This window comes from Bufo bufo, chromosome 4 (assembly GCF_905171765.1).
Source record: "Bufo bufo chromosome 4, aBufBuf1.1, whole genome shotgun sequence".
NCBI classification, from domain to species: Eukaryota; Metazoa; Chordata; class Amphibia; order Anura; family Bufonidae; genus Bufo; species Bufo bufo.
The window spans coordinates 14,923,135-14,939,890 of record NC_053392.1 but is presented as its reverse complement, the minus strand read 5'-3'; the positions used below and the strand labels follow the sequence as shown (position 1 = coordinate 14,939,890).

The 16,756-nt window shown below is 51.3% G+C and overlaps 1 protein-coding gene across 14 annotated transcripts; it reads right to left on the bottom strand.

Moving 5' to 3' along the window:
* Positions 1-4,722: 4,722 nt before the first annotated feature.
* Positions 4,723-16,621, bottom strand: LOC120996992 (low density lipoprotein receptor adapter protein 1-like). Of its 14 annotated transcripts, none has more exons than XM_040426881.1 (10): positions 16,518-16,621; positions 13,969-14,111; positions 12,939-13,051; positions 11,416-11,530; positions 11,253-11,325; positions 9,336-9,413; positions 9,078-9,139; positions 8,947-8,996; positions 6,495-6,555; positions 4,723-5,132 (listed from the first exon to the last, which is right to left on the bottom strand). In XM_040426881.1, the coding sequence occupies exons 1-9, from the start codon at positions 16,579-16,581 to the stop codon at positions 6,504-6,506; spliced, it is 750 nt and encodes a 249-aa protein (XP_040282815.1). In that variant the 5' UTR covers positions 16,582-16,621; the 3' UTR covers positions 4,723-5,132; positions 6,495-6,503. The 14 variants fall into 14 exon arrangements, with proteins under 14 accessions (XP_040282815.1, XP_040282816.1, XP_040282811.1 ...); XM_040426882.1 differs by having other exon boundaries at positions 9,078-9,121; XM_040426877.1 differs by having other exon boundaries at positions 8,947-9,139.
* Between the last annotated feature and the right edge of the window lie 135 nt (positions 16,622-16,756).

The window sequence follows — 16,756 nt, the reverse complement described above, 5'->3', positions numbered from 1 at the left end:
GGCTGTCTGCACACATATCCCTTGTTGCAGTCATGGGTAAAAAGGGGGATATGTCAGAGTTGCAAAAAGGGCTAATTATTGGCTTTCGGAGCCCGGATGGCAGTATTTCTGACACTGCGCAGTGTGAACTGTTCTCGTGCTGCTGTGGTGAAAGTGTATCATGAGTGCACAAAAGGTACCATTGTAAGTAAGTGATGTGGAAACTACAAAGCACCACGTGCCATTCAAGAGAGGTGAATGTCCGCTATAAAGGTGAGAGGAGGACCGACACTCTCCAGGGGAGCGGCTCACCGCCAAAATGAAGAAGAGGCTACCAGCCGTGTGTTTAACCCAACAGATCAGTGAACCCTACTGCGTATGGGGCTCCGGAGCAGGCGGACAGCCACTTCTAATGAAGTTGGATCGGCAGAAAAGGCTTCCATTTTTGCAGCACTTTCGGAATTGGACCTTGGCTGATTGACCAAGGGTTGTCTTCTCCGACGAGTCACGGTTTCTGCTTCATGGAACAGATGCACAATGGGGAGACAGGCAAAAAAACAACAAGTAACAAACACCTTGCAACCATTGCAGCTGTTGGTGGCCCTCGTATGGTCTGGGGAAGCTGTTCAAGGCTTTCTCTGGGCCCAAGTATCCATATGGAAAGCAGAACTATCAACCGCTTCAGGTATGAACCCATCCATGTCGATCACATACACCCAATACATTCTGAGTTTCTTCCCTGGGGCGGACCGGATCCTCGAGCACAACAGTGCGACAGGTCCCACAACTATAAATGTCCGACATTGGTTGGAAGAGCATGACCAAGGCTTCCAAGTACTAACCTGGCCCCTAATTTCCCAAACTTGAACCCAATTGAGCATCTGTGGGACCACCTCAATGGTTGTGCTCGCTGTATGGATCCCCCCCCCATGCACCCTTCAGTATCTGTGGGACACCTCAATGGTTCTGCTCACTGTATGGATCCCCCCCCCCCCCATGCACCCTTCAGCATCTGTGGGACCATCTCAATGGTTGTGCTTGCTGTATGGATCCCCCCCATGCACCCTTCAGCATCTGTGGGACCACCTCAATGGTTGTGCTTGCTGTATGGATCCCCCCCATGCACCCTTCAGCATCTGTGGGACCATCTCAATGGTTGTGCTTGCTGTATGGATCCCCCCCATGCACCCTTCAGCATCTGTGGGACCACCTCAATGGTTGTGCTTGCTGTATGGATCCCCCCCATGCACCCTTCAGCATCTGTGGGACCACCTTGATGGTTGTGCTTGCTATATGGATTCTCCTCCCCTCCATGCACCCTCCAGCATCTGTGGGACCACCTCAATGGTTGTGCTTGCTATATGGATTCTCCTCCCCCCATGCACCCTTCAGTATCTGTGGGACACCTCAATGGTTGTGCTCGCTGTATGGATCCTTCAGCATCTGTGGGACCACCTTGATGGTTCTGCCTGCTATATGGATCCCCCCCCCCCCCCCCCGCCATGCACCCTTCAGCATCTGTGGGACCACCTTGATGGTTGAGCTTGCTGTATGGATCCTTCCCATGCACCCTCCAGTATCTGTAGGACCACCTTGATGGTTGAGCTTGCTGTATGGATCCTTCCCATGCACCCTCCAGTATCTGTAGGACCACCTTGATGGTTGAGCTTGCTGTATGGATCCTTCCCATGCACCCTCCAGTATCTGTAGGACCACCTTGATGGTTGAGCTTGCTGTATGGATCCTTCCCATGCACCCTCCAGTATCTGTAGGACCACCTTGATGGTTGAGCTTGCTGTATGGATCCTTCCCATGCACCCTCCAGTATCTGTAGGACCACCTTGATGGTTGAGCTTGCTGTATGGATCCTTCCCATGCACCCTCCAGCAGCGGTGGGATGCACTGCAGTCAGCATGGCTCCAGCTGCCTGAGACAACCCACCAGGACGTTATCGAGTCACTCAAGCCTATTGAGTCGTTATCCGTGCTGCACACGGTGGTTACCTTGGATATTAGCTAGTGGTCATAATAAAGGGTCTCGACTGCGTACACATCACAAAGGATGACTTACCACCAGGCCAAATTCAGTTTATTACTGGTAACCTCCAGAAATGACAGAAGACGTGATTTTATTCCAGATTTCACTTTAATAAATGCCTTTCGAATAAATAAGGGGAATTTCTATAAATAAGGATTGTGTACCAACCACCACCACAAAGAAGCGTCAGCCAGGCCGTCCTCTTGGTGGCAGGAGTCATACATAGTGCACTCAAAAATCAGTACCCCATTGTTCTGCACCCCAAACCCAGCTTCACTCACTGTACAGGACAATGGAGACTCTGTAAGAGCTGTGTCATAAGAGGAAGGGGTGAAAGGTGAGGTAGATCTCCATTGACCACCCCTAGGTGGAGGCACCAGGACTACAGGCACAGTGCACCAGAACGTTATTCATCACAGTAGAAGGCTTCGCTCTCTTCTCCGTCAAGCACTTCCAATATAAAGTCCTTATAGTTAACAGTCTATGTCCCATCTGTAGAACTTCTCAAAGACGTGCACCATAGTTTATAAATTATTTATTTAGCAGGATGGTCCGTTTATTGCTGAAAAGACTGCACACCTAGTCTATCACACTGTTCACGGAAACCTGTCAGATCATGACGAAGGACCATTTACCTATGGAGCGTCAGAAGAGCACTATGACAACAGATCTATTATCGATGGAGCTTCTGAGGTCATGATGGCTGTAGATTATGCTGATGGATCATTTATCTGTGGAGCTTCAGTAGATCACGAGGATAATGGATCATTTAACTGTGGGATTTCTGAAGAACACGAAGATGATTATTTATGTTTGGCGCTTTTGAAGATCACCACGATGGCTGATCATTGTCTGTAGAGGTTATGACGGCAGATCATTTATCTGTGAAGCTTCTGAAGAGGATGATGCTGATTGATAATTTTTCTTTGGAGCTTTTAAAGTTCATGATGATGGATCATTTATCTGTGAAGCTCTTCATGATGATGACCACCACTTATCTATGGAGCTTCTGAAGAGCACTATGACAGCCGATCATTTAGCTGTGTAGCTTCTGAAGGTAGTGATGCTGATGGACCATTTATACACAGAGATTCTGTAGATCACTGATGAATAATTTATCTGTTGAGTTTCTGAAGATCAAGATGATGGGTCATATACAGTTGCAAGAAAAAGTATGTGAACCTTTGGAATGATATGGATTTCTGCACAAATTGGTCATAATGTGATCCGATCTTCATCTAAGTCACAACAATAGACAATCACAGTCTGCTTAAACTAACACACAAAGAGTTAAATGTTACCATGTTTTTATTGAACACACTATGTAAACATTCACAGTGCAGGTGGAAAAAGTATGTGAACCCCTAGACTAATGACATCTCCAAGAGCTAATTGGAGTGAGGTGTCAGACAACTGGAGTCCAATCAATGAGATGAGATTGGAGGTGTTGGTTACAGCTGCCCTGCCCTATAAAAAACACACACCAGTTCTGGGTTTGCTTTTCACAAGAAGCATTGCCTGATGTGAATGATGCCTCGCACAAAAGAGCTCTCAGAAGACCTACGATTAAGAATTGTTGACTTGCATAAAGCTGGAAAGGGTTATAAAAGTATCTCCAAAAGCCTTGCTGTCATCAGTCCACGGTAAGACAAATTGTCTGTAAATGGAGAAAGTTCAGCACTGCTGCTACTCTCCCTAGGAGTGGCCGTCCTGTAAAGATGACTGCAAGAGCACAGCGCAGACTGCTCAATGAGGTGAAGAAGAATCCTAGAGTGTCAGCTAAAGACTTACAAAAGTCTCTGGCATATGCTGACATCCCTGTTAGTGAATCTACGATACGTAAAACACTAAACAAGAATCGATTTCCTGGGAGGATACCACAGAGGAAGCCACTGCTGTCCAAAAAAACCATTGCTGCACGTTTACAGTTTGCACAAGAGCACCTGGATGTTCCACAGCAGTACTGGCAAAATATTCTGTGGACAGATGAAACCAAAGTTGAGTTGTTTGGAAGAAACACACAACACTATGTGTGGAGAAAAAGAGGCACAGCACACCAACATCAAAACCTCATCCCAACTGTGAAGTATGGTGGTGGGGGCATCATGGTTTGGGGCTGCTTTTCTGCGTCAGGGCCTGGACGGATTGCTATCATCGAAGGAAAAATGAATTCCCAAGTTTATCAAGACATTTTGCAGGAGAACTTAAGGCCATCTGTCCACCAGCTGAAGCTCAACAGAAGATGGGTGTTGCAACAGGACAACGACCCAAAGCATAGAAGTAAATCAACAACAGAATGGCTTAAACAGAAGAAAATACGCCTTCTGGAGTGGCCCAGTCAGAGTCCTGACCTCAACCCAGTTGAGATGCTGTGGCATGACCTCAAGAAAGCGATTTACATCAGACATCCCAAGAATATTGCTGAACTGAAACAGTTCTGTAAAGAGGAATGGTCAAGAATTACTCCTGACCGTTGTGCACGTCTGATCTGCAACTACAGGAAACGTTTGGTTGAAGTTATTGCTGCCAAAGGAGGTTCAACCAGTTATTAAATCCAAGGGTTCACATACTTTTTTTCCCACCTGCACTGTGAATGTTTACATGGTGTGTTCAATAAAAACATGGTAACATTTAATTCTTTGTGTGTTATTAGTTTAAGCCGACTGTGATTGTCTATTGTTGTGACTTAGATGAAGATCAGATCACATTTTATGACCAATTTGTGCAGAAATCCAAATCATTCCAAAGGGTTAACATACTTTTTCTTGAAACTGTATGTGTCTTTTAAGCAGATCACTTTTCTCTGAAGCATCTGAAGGTAAAGGGGATGACAGATGAGTTATATATGGGGCTTCTGAAGAACACAATGATTGTCTCTGGAGCCTCTGAAGGTCACGTTGATGCATCATTTATCTGTGGAGCTTCTGAAGGTTGAGGTGATGAACCATTTCTTTGTGTAGTTCAGAGATGTAAACCTTATGAGGATTAGGATTGTGTACACAATGTAGTGATGTTCAAAAGAAGAGGCCATCAGCAATTTTCACTGACACAACCAAGCTGTGGGAGACGCGTCTCTCCACATCCTACGTTTCTTGGAGCTTGCAGAAAACCAAGGCCTAATTTTGAAGATGAAAAATGACAGAGTTGATGTCAAGAGAGCTCGGCCTCTGAAATCCAGGCGCTTTTTTGATTCATTCCGTTTTTTTGTTTTTTTTAGCTGCTACACATGCAAAAGGCATACCAGATAGCAAACATGCCGCCCGGCAGTGTGTTCGGTGACATCACCGGCTCTGATGGGCGGGCTTTAGCGCTGCCCTAGCCGTTTTACTTGCTAGGGCAGCGCTAAATCCTGCCCATCAGTGCCGGTGATGTCACCGGGCTTCCTGGCAGCCCTATGGAGAGCCCGGTTCCTCACCGTAACTCCTAAAAATGCCTATGCCCTGAGCAATTTAGCGCAGGGCAAAAAAGAGCATCGGAGCATGAACTGCTCCCATGCTTAAGTCAGGGGGGCTAAAGGTAATTATGAACAGGTCCAAATACCAGTCAATATTGGCCCAAAACCTTCAGGCTTCTGGTAGAAAGCTGAACATGAAGAGGGACTTCATCTGTCAGCATGACAACGACCCAAAGCATACATCCAAATCAACAAAGGAATGGCTTCACCAGAAGAAGATTAAAGGATCTCAAAACCGTAATGAAACTGTTCAGTCTTGTCCCCATTTATTGTCAACGGGGACAAATCTGACCAGGACACAGAAGTAGGAATCTGTTCTGTTTTGCTGCTGGACACAAAAATCGATACAAACCGCGGGATTGTGTCCGGTTTGTGAAACAGAACAAACCGGAAACGGCAAAATAAATATAAAAGTCAATGGTGCCGGATCCATTATTTTTTTTTTTTTTGTTAGCGATAAAACCAGATCCGGCGCCCATTGACTTACAAGGATTTTCATACCGGATCCGGCCAAAACGGATGTACTGAATGGCACGGATCCGTTTAATGCCGGTTTTGAGATCCGGCAGATGTGAAAGTAGCCTTACATAAGTGATGTGGTGAAAAAACGTGCATCGTGTGAACTATGGTGCGGATTTTCTACTGAAAACAATGCAAGCTGTTCAAGTGTTATGCTCCAAAATAGACTGTATTTTGCAGGGTGAACACAGCCCAAGGGCTCATGCCCACGACCGTATGCCATCCGAGACATGCAGGCCATATGTCCCGGAGCGGCATACATCGGGAGTACACAGCACCACAGGTCACCATGACTATGTGCGCATCGGGCCGCCCGCCGGACTATTGACCCGCACTCATAATATCACATGAGTTCAGAACAATAGTCCGGCGGCCGGCCCGATGTGCACAGCTCATGGTGCGGTGTGCTCCCGATGTATGCCGCTCCGGGACATATGGCCTGCATGTCTCGGATGGCATACGGTCGTGGGCATGAGCCCTTAAGACTGAAGTGATAACTCCATACCTGCAGGTTTCAGGTCACTGCCTCCGGAGATCCCAGCTGCTGTGTGCCAACCTCTGCCAATCTGAAAGAGAAGACCCCGAATGATAGAGGAATAATGGGGGGGGGAGACAGAGACGGACCAGGGTACAGGAGAGACTGAGAGGACACAACATTGTTGTAAGGATATAGAGAAGAAGAATGATGGAGGAATGGTTATGGTGGGGATTGCCACATTCTGGACCACAGAGGTTCTCAAACATTTCATCTGAATAATGTTATGGATGATGCACCATAAACATGGAGGTTATGAGCAGGTTGTGTAAACCCATAGAGTTCAATTCCAGAAGAGAGACCATCACTGAGAGAAACGATCCTGCAGGAGGCGATTGAGGTCTACTGCTGTGTGTGTATATAGATATATACATGCCGAACAGCCATAAGATTAAAACCAAACATTCTGCCAAAACAACTTAGCCTGGCGCCGAGGCAGGGACTCTCTTAGCCTGGCGCCGAGGCAGGGAATACTGCGGGATCTGGGTTCAAGATGTTAGCCACCGATCCACAGGGTGTAAGTTGGACATGCATCAATGACCCTTGGCACCCATAACCTTCTTGCCAGTCCACTATCTGCACTTTCTTGCACCATTTTTGGTCACTCCAGTCCTAACCACTACATACCAGGAACCAAGACTGGTCATTTTGAAGAAGCTCTGACAAAGCCATTCCAGTTTGGCACTCAAAGATGCTCCGATCCTTAGTTGTGCCCATTTTCCTTCTTCCAACATAAGTATTGACTTCAAAAGCTGTTCACGTGCTGCCTAATATATCCCGCCGCCATTTTTCAGATGATCAAGGTTATTCCCATCGCCACTCAGTGGTTTTAATGTTGTGTGTGACTGGTGAACCTACAGCATAGATGATATCTTATCCCAAAATGGCCTCCTCGACAGGAGCATGCCTGGCCAGATCAAGTTATGGTCATACCTGGAAAGTCATAGGGCGCGCTGACTCAGTGGTACAAAGTATGACAGACCTGGACAAAAACACCAAGACCAGCAGGAGATCGGGAGGGGAAGATGCTACGAGTGACCAAGACGTTACCTGTCATGTCTGCAGCATCCTCCATCAAGCAGCTTACAGGAGAGACAATACAGTTTACACGTGAGCGAGGTATGAGGTGCCTACAGCCTCCGAATGACTTCATCTAGTGACCCCACACTTTACAGTAACTACAACCATTTACATGGAGCCTGACCCTATGTACCACCCAAGCCTACCACTATGTCCTCGTCCCGATGAAGCATACCCCTACATCCCCACCCCGTTCAAGCCTACCACTATGTCCTCGTCCCAATGAAGCCTACCCCTACATCCCCACCCCGTTCAAGCCTACCACTATGTCCTCGTCCCGATGAAGCCTACCCCTACATCCCCACCCCGTTCAAGCCTACCACTATGTCCTCGTCCCGATGAAGCCTACCCCTACATCCTCACCCCGTTCAAGCCTACCACTATGTCCTCGTCCCGATGAAGCCTACCACTATGTCCTCGTCCCGATGAAGCCTACCACTATGTCCTCGTCCCGATGAAGCCTACCACTATGTTTTTGTCCTGATAAAACCTGCCCCTACGTGCCCACCCAAGCCTACCACTATATCCCTGTCCCGATGAAGCATACCCCAACATCCTCACCCCGTTTAAGCCTACCACTATGTCCTTGTCCTGATGAAGCCCACCCCTTTCAAGCCTACCACTATGTCCTTGTCCTGATGAAGCCTACCCCTACATCCTCACCCCGTTCAAGCCTACCACTATGTCCTTGTCCTGATGAAGCCCACCCCTTTCAAGCCTACCACTATATCCCTGTCCCGATGAAGCATACCCCTACATCCTCACCCCGTTCAAGCCTACCACTATGTACTTGTCCTGATGAAGCCCACCCATTTCAAGCCTACCACTATGTCCTTGTCCTGATGAAGCCCACCCATTTCAAGCCTACCACTATGTCCTTGTCCTGATGAAGCCCACCCATTTCAAGCCTACCACTATGTCCTTGTCCCGATAAAGCCTACCCCTACATCCCCTGCCTTTAGAATGGAAGAGATGTAGGAGATATTGTGGTGAATATAGAGGCCCCCTGTCGGCAGCCATTTATACACTTCATCCTTTGACTATCACACATTATTACCAGTTATGACTGGTTTCCTGTGGAGCCGATTGATCTTCTATACTGGACATATAATACACACTTCTATCTATCTTCTAGCGGGTGAATCTACTCGCTGACATCATCCCTTTCTAGACTTGCATATTTTCTATAAGATCAGGATTCCCAGTCAGGACCAGTTCTAGGTTCTGCCGGTCTCTGGGACAGCTGGGTAGCCGGTCATAGGGTCAGCATACATCTCCCATCAGGGATGTCATCCGGCTGAGCAAGCAGGGAAAGAAATCACAGCCCAGACAAGTCACTGACCTTGAGAAATCTTCATCAAGGTCATCATCATGTTCCTTGTCTTCAAGATCCTGACAAGAAGCAGATGGAGATAATAACCATGATGTGCACACCTTGCTTCCCGACCTCCGCCGTGCACACCCTGTACTCACCCTGGGTGGTCCGCTTCCCTCTGACACACGGGATCCATCCATTGCTGTGGAGTCAAAATCATCTGTAATATCAGGTAACAGTGCGAGGCCGGGGAGGAAGCAGCAAGAATCCATGAGCGTCACCTCTCAAGGGCTCATCACCCTCCTAACATACTACATAGCATACAGCTCCCCACCTCCCCCGATGATGGGTACCGGATAAAGAGGGGACAAGAGAAAGCAGAACAATCAGTGCAGAGACCATGCGTGTGGTCTTACCTGGCCGGGGAACGGTGGCACCTGTGCTGGGTGGAATGGCCGCCTCGTGTAATCTGGGGGAGGAGTCCGGTTTACCTGCTTGAAATACAAAAGAATGAAAAATTTACCAGACGGGGAGCACGGAGCAACATAAGATCCATTGTCACTGAAGGGGCACCATCATTACCTAGCGTCTGCTCATATCTCCTCTGTGGTCAGGTATGGAGAACCATCATTACCTAGCGTCTGCTCATATCTCCTCTCTGGTCAGGTATGGAGAACCATCATTACCTAGCGTCTGCTCATATCTCCTCTCTGGTCAGATATGGAGCACCATCATTACCTAGCGTCTGCTCATATCTCCTCTGTGGTCAGGTATGGAGAACCATCATTACCTAGTGTCTGCTCATATCTCCTCTCTGGTCAGGTATGGAGCACCATCATTACCTAGCGTCTGCTCATATCTCCTCTGTGGTCAGGTATGGAGAACCATCATTACCTAGCGTCTGCTCATATCTCCTCTCTGGTCAGGTATGGAGCACCATCATTACCTAGCGTCTGCTCATATCTCCTCTGTGGTCAGGTATGGAGCACCATCATTACCTAGCGTCTGCTCATATCTCCTCTGTGGTCAGGTATGGAGCACCATCATTACCTAGCGTCTGCTCATATCTCCTCTCTGGTCAGGTATGGAGCACCATCATTACCTAGCGTCTGCTCATATCTCCTCTCTGGTCAGGTATGGAGCACCATCATTACCTAGCGTCTGCTCATATCTCCTCTGTGGTCAGGTATGGAGCACCATCATTACCTAGCGTCTGCTCATATCTCCTCTGTGGTCAGGTATGGAGCACCATCATTACCTAGCGTCTGCTCATATCTCCTCTGTGGTCAGGTATGGAGAACCATCATTACCTAGCGTCTGCTCATATCTCCTCTCTGGTCAGGTATGGAGCACCATCATTACCTAGCGTCTGCTCATATCTCCTCTGTGGTCAGGTATGGAGCACCATCATTACCTAGCGTCTGCTCATATCTCCTCTGTGGTCAGGTATGGAGAACCATCATTACCTAGCGTCTGCTCATATCTCCTCTCTGGTCAGGTATGGAGCACCATCATTACCTAGCGTCTGCTCATATCTCCTCTGTGGTCAGGTATGGAGCACCATCATTACCTAGCGTCTGCTCATATCTCCTCTGTGGTCAGGTATGGAGCACCATCATTACCTAGCGTCTGCTCATATCTCCTCTCTGGTCAGGTATGGAGCACCATCATTACCTAGCGTCTGCTCATATCTCCTCTGTGGTCAGGTATGGAGCACCATCATTACCTAGCGTCTGCTCATATCTCCTCTCTGGTCAGGTATGGAGCACCATCATTACCTAGCGTCTGCTCATATCTCCTCTCTGGTCAGGTATGGAGCACCATCATTACCTAGCGTCTGCTCATATCTCCTCTGTGGTCAGGTATGGAGCACCATCATTACCTAGCGTCTGCTCATATCTCCTCTCTGGTCAGGTATGGAGCACCATCATTACCTAGCGTCTGCTCATATCTCCTCTGTGGTCAGGTATGGAGCACCATCATTACCTAGCGTCTGCTCATATCTCCTCTGTGGTCAGGTATGGAGCACCATCATTACCTAGCGTCTGCTCATATCTCCTCTGTGGTCAGGTATGGAGCACCATCATTACCTAGCGTCTGCTCATATCTCCTCTCTGGTCAGATATGGAGCACCATCATTACCTAGCGTCTGCTCATATCTCCTCTGTGGTCAGGTATGGAGCACCATCATTACCTAGTGTCTGCTCCTATCTCCTCTGTGGTCAGGTATGGGGCACCATCATTAAGAAACACAATCTTAATGATAACTTGCCATGTAACAAGGACTTGGTGTAAGGCAGCAGACACCTGACCAACCCCTACAGATGCCGTACCCTCTTTGCTGGACTGCCACAGGTCTAGAGCCACGGTGAAGGCCTGAGCCACAGTAAGAGTCACTGTCTGCGCCTGAAAAAGAGAGCAAAGCATGATGGGTATTGTGTAACCAGCGGGCAGCAGCCCCCATACTGTCCAGCCACAGTATCAGGGTCAACCTACCAGCTTCTTCTTGGGGGACAGGAAGGCATGGCACTCAAGGGCCCCATTGGACAGGTTCTGGGCCACATAAGCAAAGACTTTATTCTGAACTTTGTCTGTTGTACAATAAGAAATTCTGTAAAAATAAAAGACATGTGAGACTGAGGCCCCGAGTACAGAGGTGTCCTACGGGTGCAATGTGCAGGCGCCCATAGACACGATATCGAGGATATGTACACAAGGGGAAAACTAAGAACATACGTGGAGAATGTAATGCGATTGAGTGGAGACTGACACAGCATAAACTGCTCGGTCACTGAACACCCAAGGTGCGGGCCCCTTTATCTTGGGTTCTGCAGCAGGGGCCATGACGAGGTACATGAACAGTGGGTGGCATCCCCCCTCCCCCGCGGTCACACAGGGGGCCGGACGCCCCCCTCCCCCGCGGTCACACAGGGGGCCGGACACCCCCTCCCCCGCGGTCACACAGGACATACACTTCTGTATCCGGATACACTCTATAGGGGACAGGGACACAAGTCACATGACTTCTGTATCCGGGTGCACTCTATAGGTGACAGGGACACAAGTCACATGACTTCTGTATCCGGGTACACGCTATAGGGGACAGGGACACAAGTCACATGACTTCTGTATCCGGGTGCACTCTATAGGTGACAGGGACACAAGTCACATGACTTCTGTATCCGGGTACACGCTATAGGGGACAGGGACACAAGTCACATGACTTCTGTATCCGGGTACACGCTATAGGGGACAGGGACACAAGTCACATGACTTCTGTATCCGGGTACACGCTATAGGGGACAGGGACACAAGTCACATGACTTCTGTATCCGGGTACACGCTATAGGGGACAGGGACACAAGTCACATGACTTCTGTATCCGGGTGCACTCTATAGGGGACAGGGACACAAGTCACATGACTTCTGTATCCGGGTGCACGCTATAGGTGACATGGACACAAGTCACATGACTTCTGTATCCGGGTGCACGCTATAGGGGACATGGACACAAGTCACATGACTTCTGTATCCGGGTGCACGCTATAGGTGACATGGACACAAGTCACATGACTTCTGTATCCGGGTGCACGCTATAGGTGACATGGACACAAGTCACATGACTTCTGTATCCGGGTGCACGCTATAGGTGACATGGACACAAGTCACATGACTTCTGTATCCGGGTGCACGCTATAGGTGACATGGACACAAGTCACATGACTTCTGTATCCGGGTGCACGCTATAGGTGACATGGACACAAGTCACATGACTTCTGTATCCGGGTGCACGCTATAGGGGACATGGACACAAGTCACATGACTTCTGTATCCGGGTGCACGCTATAGGTGACATGGACACAAGTCACATGACTTCTGTATCCGGGTGCACGCTATAGGGGACAGGGACACAAGTCACATGACTTCTGTATCCGGGTGCACGCTATAGGTGACATGGACACAAGTCACATGACTTCTGTATCCGGGTGCACGCTATAGGTGACAGGGACACATCGTACCTGTATATAGACACATACTCGATCTGCTGTGTGGTGGCGGCATCCTGCAGTGTGATACCGTGCGGCGTTACGGTCAGGATCACCGGCTGCAGATCTTTCGCACTTGCTCGAGCCTGCAGGAGACATGGAAACCTCAGCGACCGTCAGAGCGCTGCTCACCGCCTCTACAGGTCCCGTACCATGCTGCACGCACTGCATACCTGCCCCGCCCCCACCTGCGCTACATGCCCCGCCCCCTCAGGCTACATGCGCTACATGCCCCACCCCCCCAGGCTACCTGCGCTACATGCCCCACCCCCCCAGGCTACCTGCCCCACCCCCCCAGGCTACCTGTGCATACCTGCCCTGCCCCCACACTACCTGCGCTACATGCCCCCCCCCCCCAGGCTACCTGCGCTACATGCCCCACCCCCCCAGGCTACCCGTGCTACATGCCCCGCCGCCCAGGCTACCCGTGCTACATGCCCCGCCCCCCCCAGGCTACCTGTGCTACATGCCCCGCCCCCCCAGGCTACCTGTGCTACATGCCCCGCCCCCCCAGGCTACCTGTGCTACATCCCCCCCCCCCCAGGCTACCTGTGCTACATGCCCCCCCCCCCCCCAGGCTACCTGTGCTACATGCCCCGCCCCCCCCAGGCTACCTGTGCTACATGCCCCGCCCCCCCAGGCTACCTGTGCTACATGCCCCGCCCCCCCAGGCTACCTGTGCTACATGCCCCCCCCCCCCCCCAGGCTACCTGTGCTACATGCCCCACCCCCCCAGGCTACCTGTGCTACATGCCCCGCCCTCCTGAGGTGAAGACGTCACAGACCAGCGCTGCGTCTCGTTTATTACACTTGAAGGTCCGTTATGGAGAAAACTGCACCAAAATTGATAAATCTCCCTGTGCCAAGGGATGGTAAAGCATCCGACCCCCCCCCCCCCCCCCCTCCAGACGCCGACATGCCCAACCGCCCCTCCCCGACAGGCCCGACCACCCTACCCCCCCTTCCCCCAGACGCCGACCGGCCTGAAAGGACATAGCATTACCATAGCGATGATGCGGCGGATGGCAGCAGCCGCCATGTCCTCGCCTTTGGGCTTTTCCACCAGAGTCATGCCCAGGTACTTCAGATGGAAGATGATCCCCTCCAGCAGCGCGTCCGGGGCGTCCGTCCACAGGTCCGGCAGCTCTGAGAGAGACAACGGGGGGCGGTACATTATATCTCCTCACACTGCCTCCTCCTCCTCACACTGCGGTATACCGCACAGCCTCCTCCTCACACTGCGGTATACCGCACAGCCTCCTCCTCACACTGCGGTATACCGCACAGCCTCCTCCTCACACTGCGGTATACCGCACAGCCTCCTCCTCACACTGCGGTATACCGCACAGCCTCCTCCTCACACTGCGGTATACCGCACAGCCTCCTCCTCACACTGCGGTATACCGCACAGCCTCCTCCTCACACTGCGGTATACCGCACAGCCTCCTCCTCCTCATACTCCGGTATGTCCTCCTCCTCCTCCTCATACTCCGGTATGTCCCCCTCCTCATACTCCGGTATGTCCTCCTCCTCCTCCTCCTCATACTCCGGTATGTCCCCCTCCTCCTCCTCATACTCCGGTATGTCCCCCTCCTCATACTCCGGTATGTCCCCCCCCTCCTCCTCATACTCCGGTATGTCCCCCTCCTCCTCCTCCTCATACTCCGGTATGTCCCCCTCCTCCTCCTCCTCATACTCCGGTATGTCCCCCTCCTCATACTCCGGTATGTCCCCCTCCTCCTCCTCATACTCCGGTATGTCCCCCTCCTCCTCCTCCTCATACTCCGGTATGTCCCCCTCCTCCTCCTCCTCATACTCCGGTATGTCCCCCTCCTCATACTCCGGTATGTCCCCCTCCTCCTCCTCATACTCCGGTATGTCCCCCTCCTCCTCCTCCTCATACTCCGGTATGTCCCCCTCCTCCTCCTCCTCATACTCCGGTATGTCCCCCTCCTCCTCCTCCTCATACTCCGGTATGTCCCCCTCCTCATACTCCGGTATGTCCCCCTCCTCCTCCTCATACTCCGGTATGTCCCCCTCCTCATACTCCGGTATGTCCCCCCCCCTCCTCCTCATACTCCGGTATGTCCCCCTCCTCATACTCCGGTATGTCCCCCCCCTCCTCCTCATACTCCGGTATGTCCCCCTCCTCCTCCTCATACTCCGGTATGTCCCCCCTCCTCCTCATACTCCGCTATGTCCCCCTCCTCCTCATACTCCGCTATGTCCTCCTCATACTCCGCTATGTCCCCCTCCTCCTCATACTCCGCTATGTCCCCCTCCTCCTCATACTCCGCTATGTCCCCCTCCTCCTCATACTCCGGTATGTCCCCCTCCTCCTCATACTCCGCTATGTCCCCCTCCTCCTCATACTCCGCTATGTCCCCCTCCTCATACTCCGCTATGTCCCCCTCCTCATACTCCGCTATGTCCCCCTCCTCATACTCCGCTATGTCCTCCTCCTCATACTCCGGTATGTCCCCCTCCTCATACTCCGCTATGTCCCCCTCCTCCTCATACTCCGCTATGTCCCCCTCCTCATACTCCGGTATGTCCTCCTCCTCATACTCCGCTATGTCCCCCTCCTCCTCATACTCCGCTATGTCCCCCTCCTCATACTCCGCTATGTCCCCCTCCTCATACTCCGCTATGTCCCCCTCCTCATACTCCGCTATGTCCTCCTCCTCATACTCCGGTATGTCCTCCTCCTCATACTCCGCTATGTCCCCCTCCTCCTCATACTCCGCTATGTCCCCCTCCTCATACTCCGCTATGTCCCCCTCCTCATACTCCGGTATGTCCCCCTCCTCCTCTTCATACTCCGCTATGTCCCCCTCCTCCTCATACTCCGCTATGTCCCCCTCCTCCTCATACTCCGCTATGTCCCCCTCCTCATACTCCGGTATGTCCCCCTCCTCCTCCTCATACTCCGCTATGTCCCCCTCCTCCTCCTCATACTCCGGTATGTCCCCCTCCTCCTCTTCATACTCCGCTATGTCCCCCTCCTCCTCATACTCCGCTATGTCCCCCTCCTCCTCATACTCCGCTATGTCCCCCTCCTCCTCATACTCCGCTATGTCCCCCTCCTCCTCCTCATACTCCGCTATGTCCCCCTCCTCCTCCTCATACTCCGGTATGTCCCCCTCCTCCTCCTCATACTCCGGTATGTCCCCCTCCTCATACTCCGGTATGTCCCCCTCCTCCTCCTCATACTCCGCTATGTCCCCCTCCTCCTCCTCATACTCCGCTATGTCCCCCTCCTCCTCCTCATACTCCGCTATGTCCCCCTCCTCCTCATACTCCGCTATGTCCCCCTCCTCCTCATACTCCGCTATGTCCCCCTCCTCCTCATACTCCGCTATGTCCCCCTCCTCCTCATACTCCGCTATGTCCCCCTCCTCCTCATACTCCGGTATGTCCCCCTCCTCCTCATACTCCGGTATCTCCCCCTCCTCCTCCGGTATGTCCCCCTCCTCATACTCCGGTATGTCCCCCTCCTCATACTCCGGTATGTCCCCCTCCTCATACTCCGGTATGTCCCCCTCCTCTTACTCTGGTGTCGGCCGAGGCTCGGGCTCCTCATTATCGCTCTCCCCGCAGATTTCAGGGCGTCCATCTTCCACCTGTCTGATGAAATGATGGAGGAGACGCCTATAAAGGCGGGGTTATGTTATGCCCCGCCCTCTCTCACACATCAAACGGTCTGAGGCCGCTGGTACCTCCTGTCACAGCCAATAGACATTTAGTAGGCGGGTCCTAAATCGCCTTCTTTGCCCTTGTTAAACATGGCG

What these genes read in the sequence shown, in the direction of transcription:
- LOC120996992 (XM_040426872.1), bottom strand. Translation starts at nt 16,581, where the DNA reads ATGGACGCCCTGAAATCTGCGGGGAGAGCGATAATGAGGAGCCCGAGC. An exon ending in TCCGCCGCATCATCGCTATG is followed by an intron (nt 13,052 to 13,968) that starts GTAATGCTATGT and finishes TGTCTCCTGCAG; the next exon opens with GCTCGAGCAAGTGCGAAAGA. An exon ending in TGCCACCGTTCCCCGGCCAG is followed by an intron (nt 9,140 to 9,335) that starts GTAAGACCACAC and finishes CTGATATTACAG; the next exon opens with ATGATTTTGACTCCACAGCA.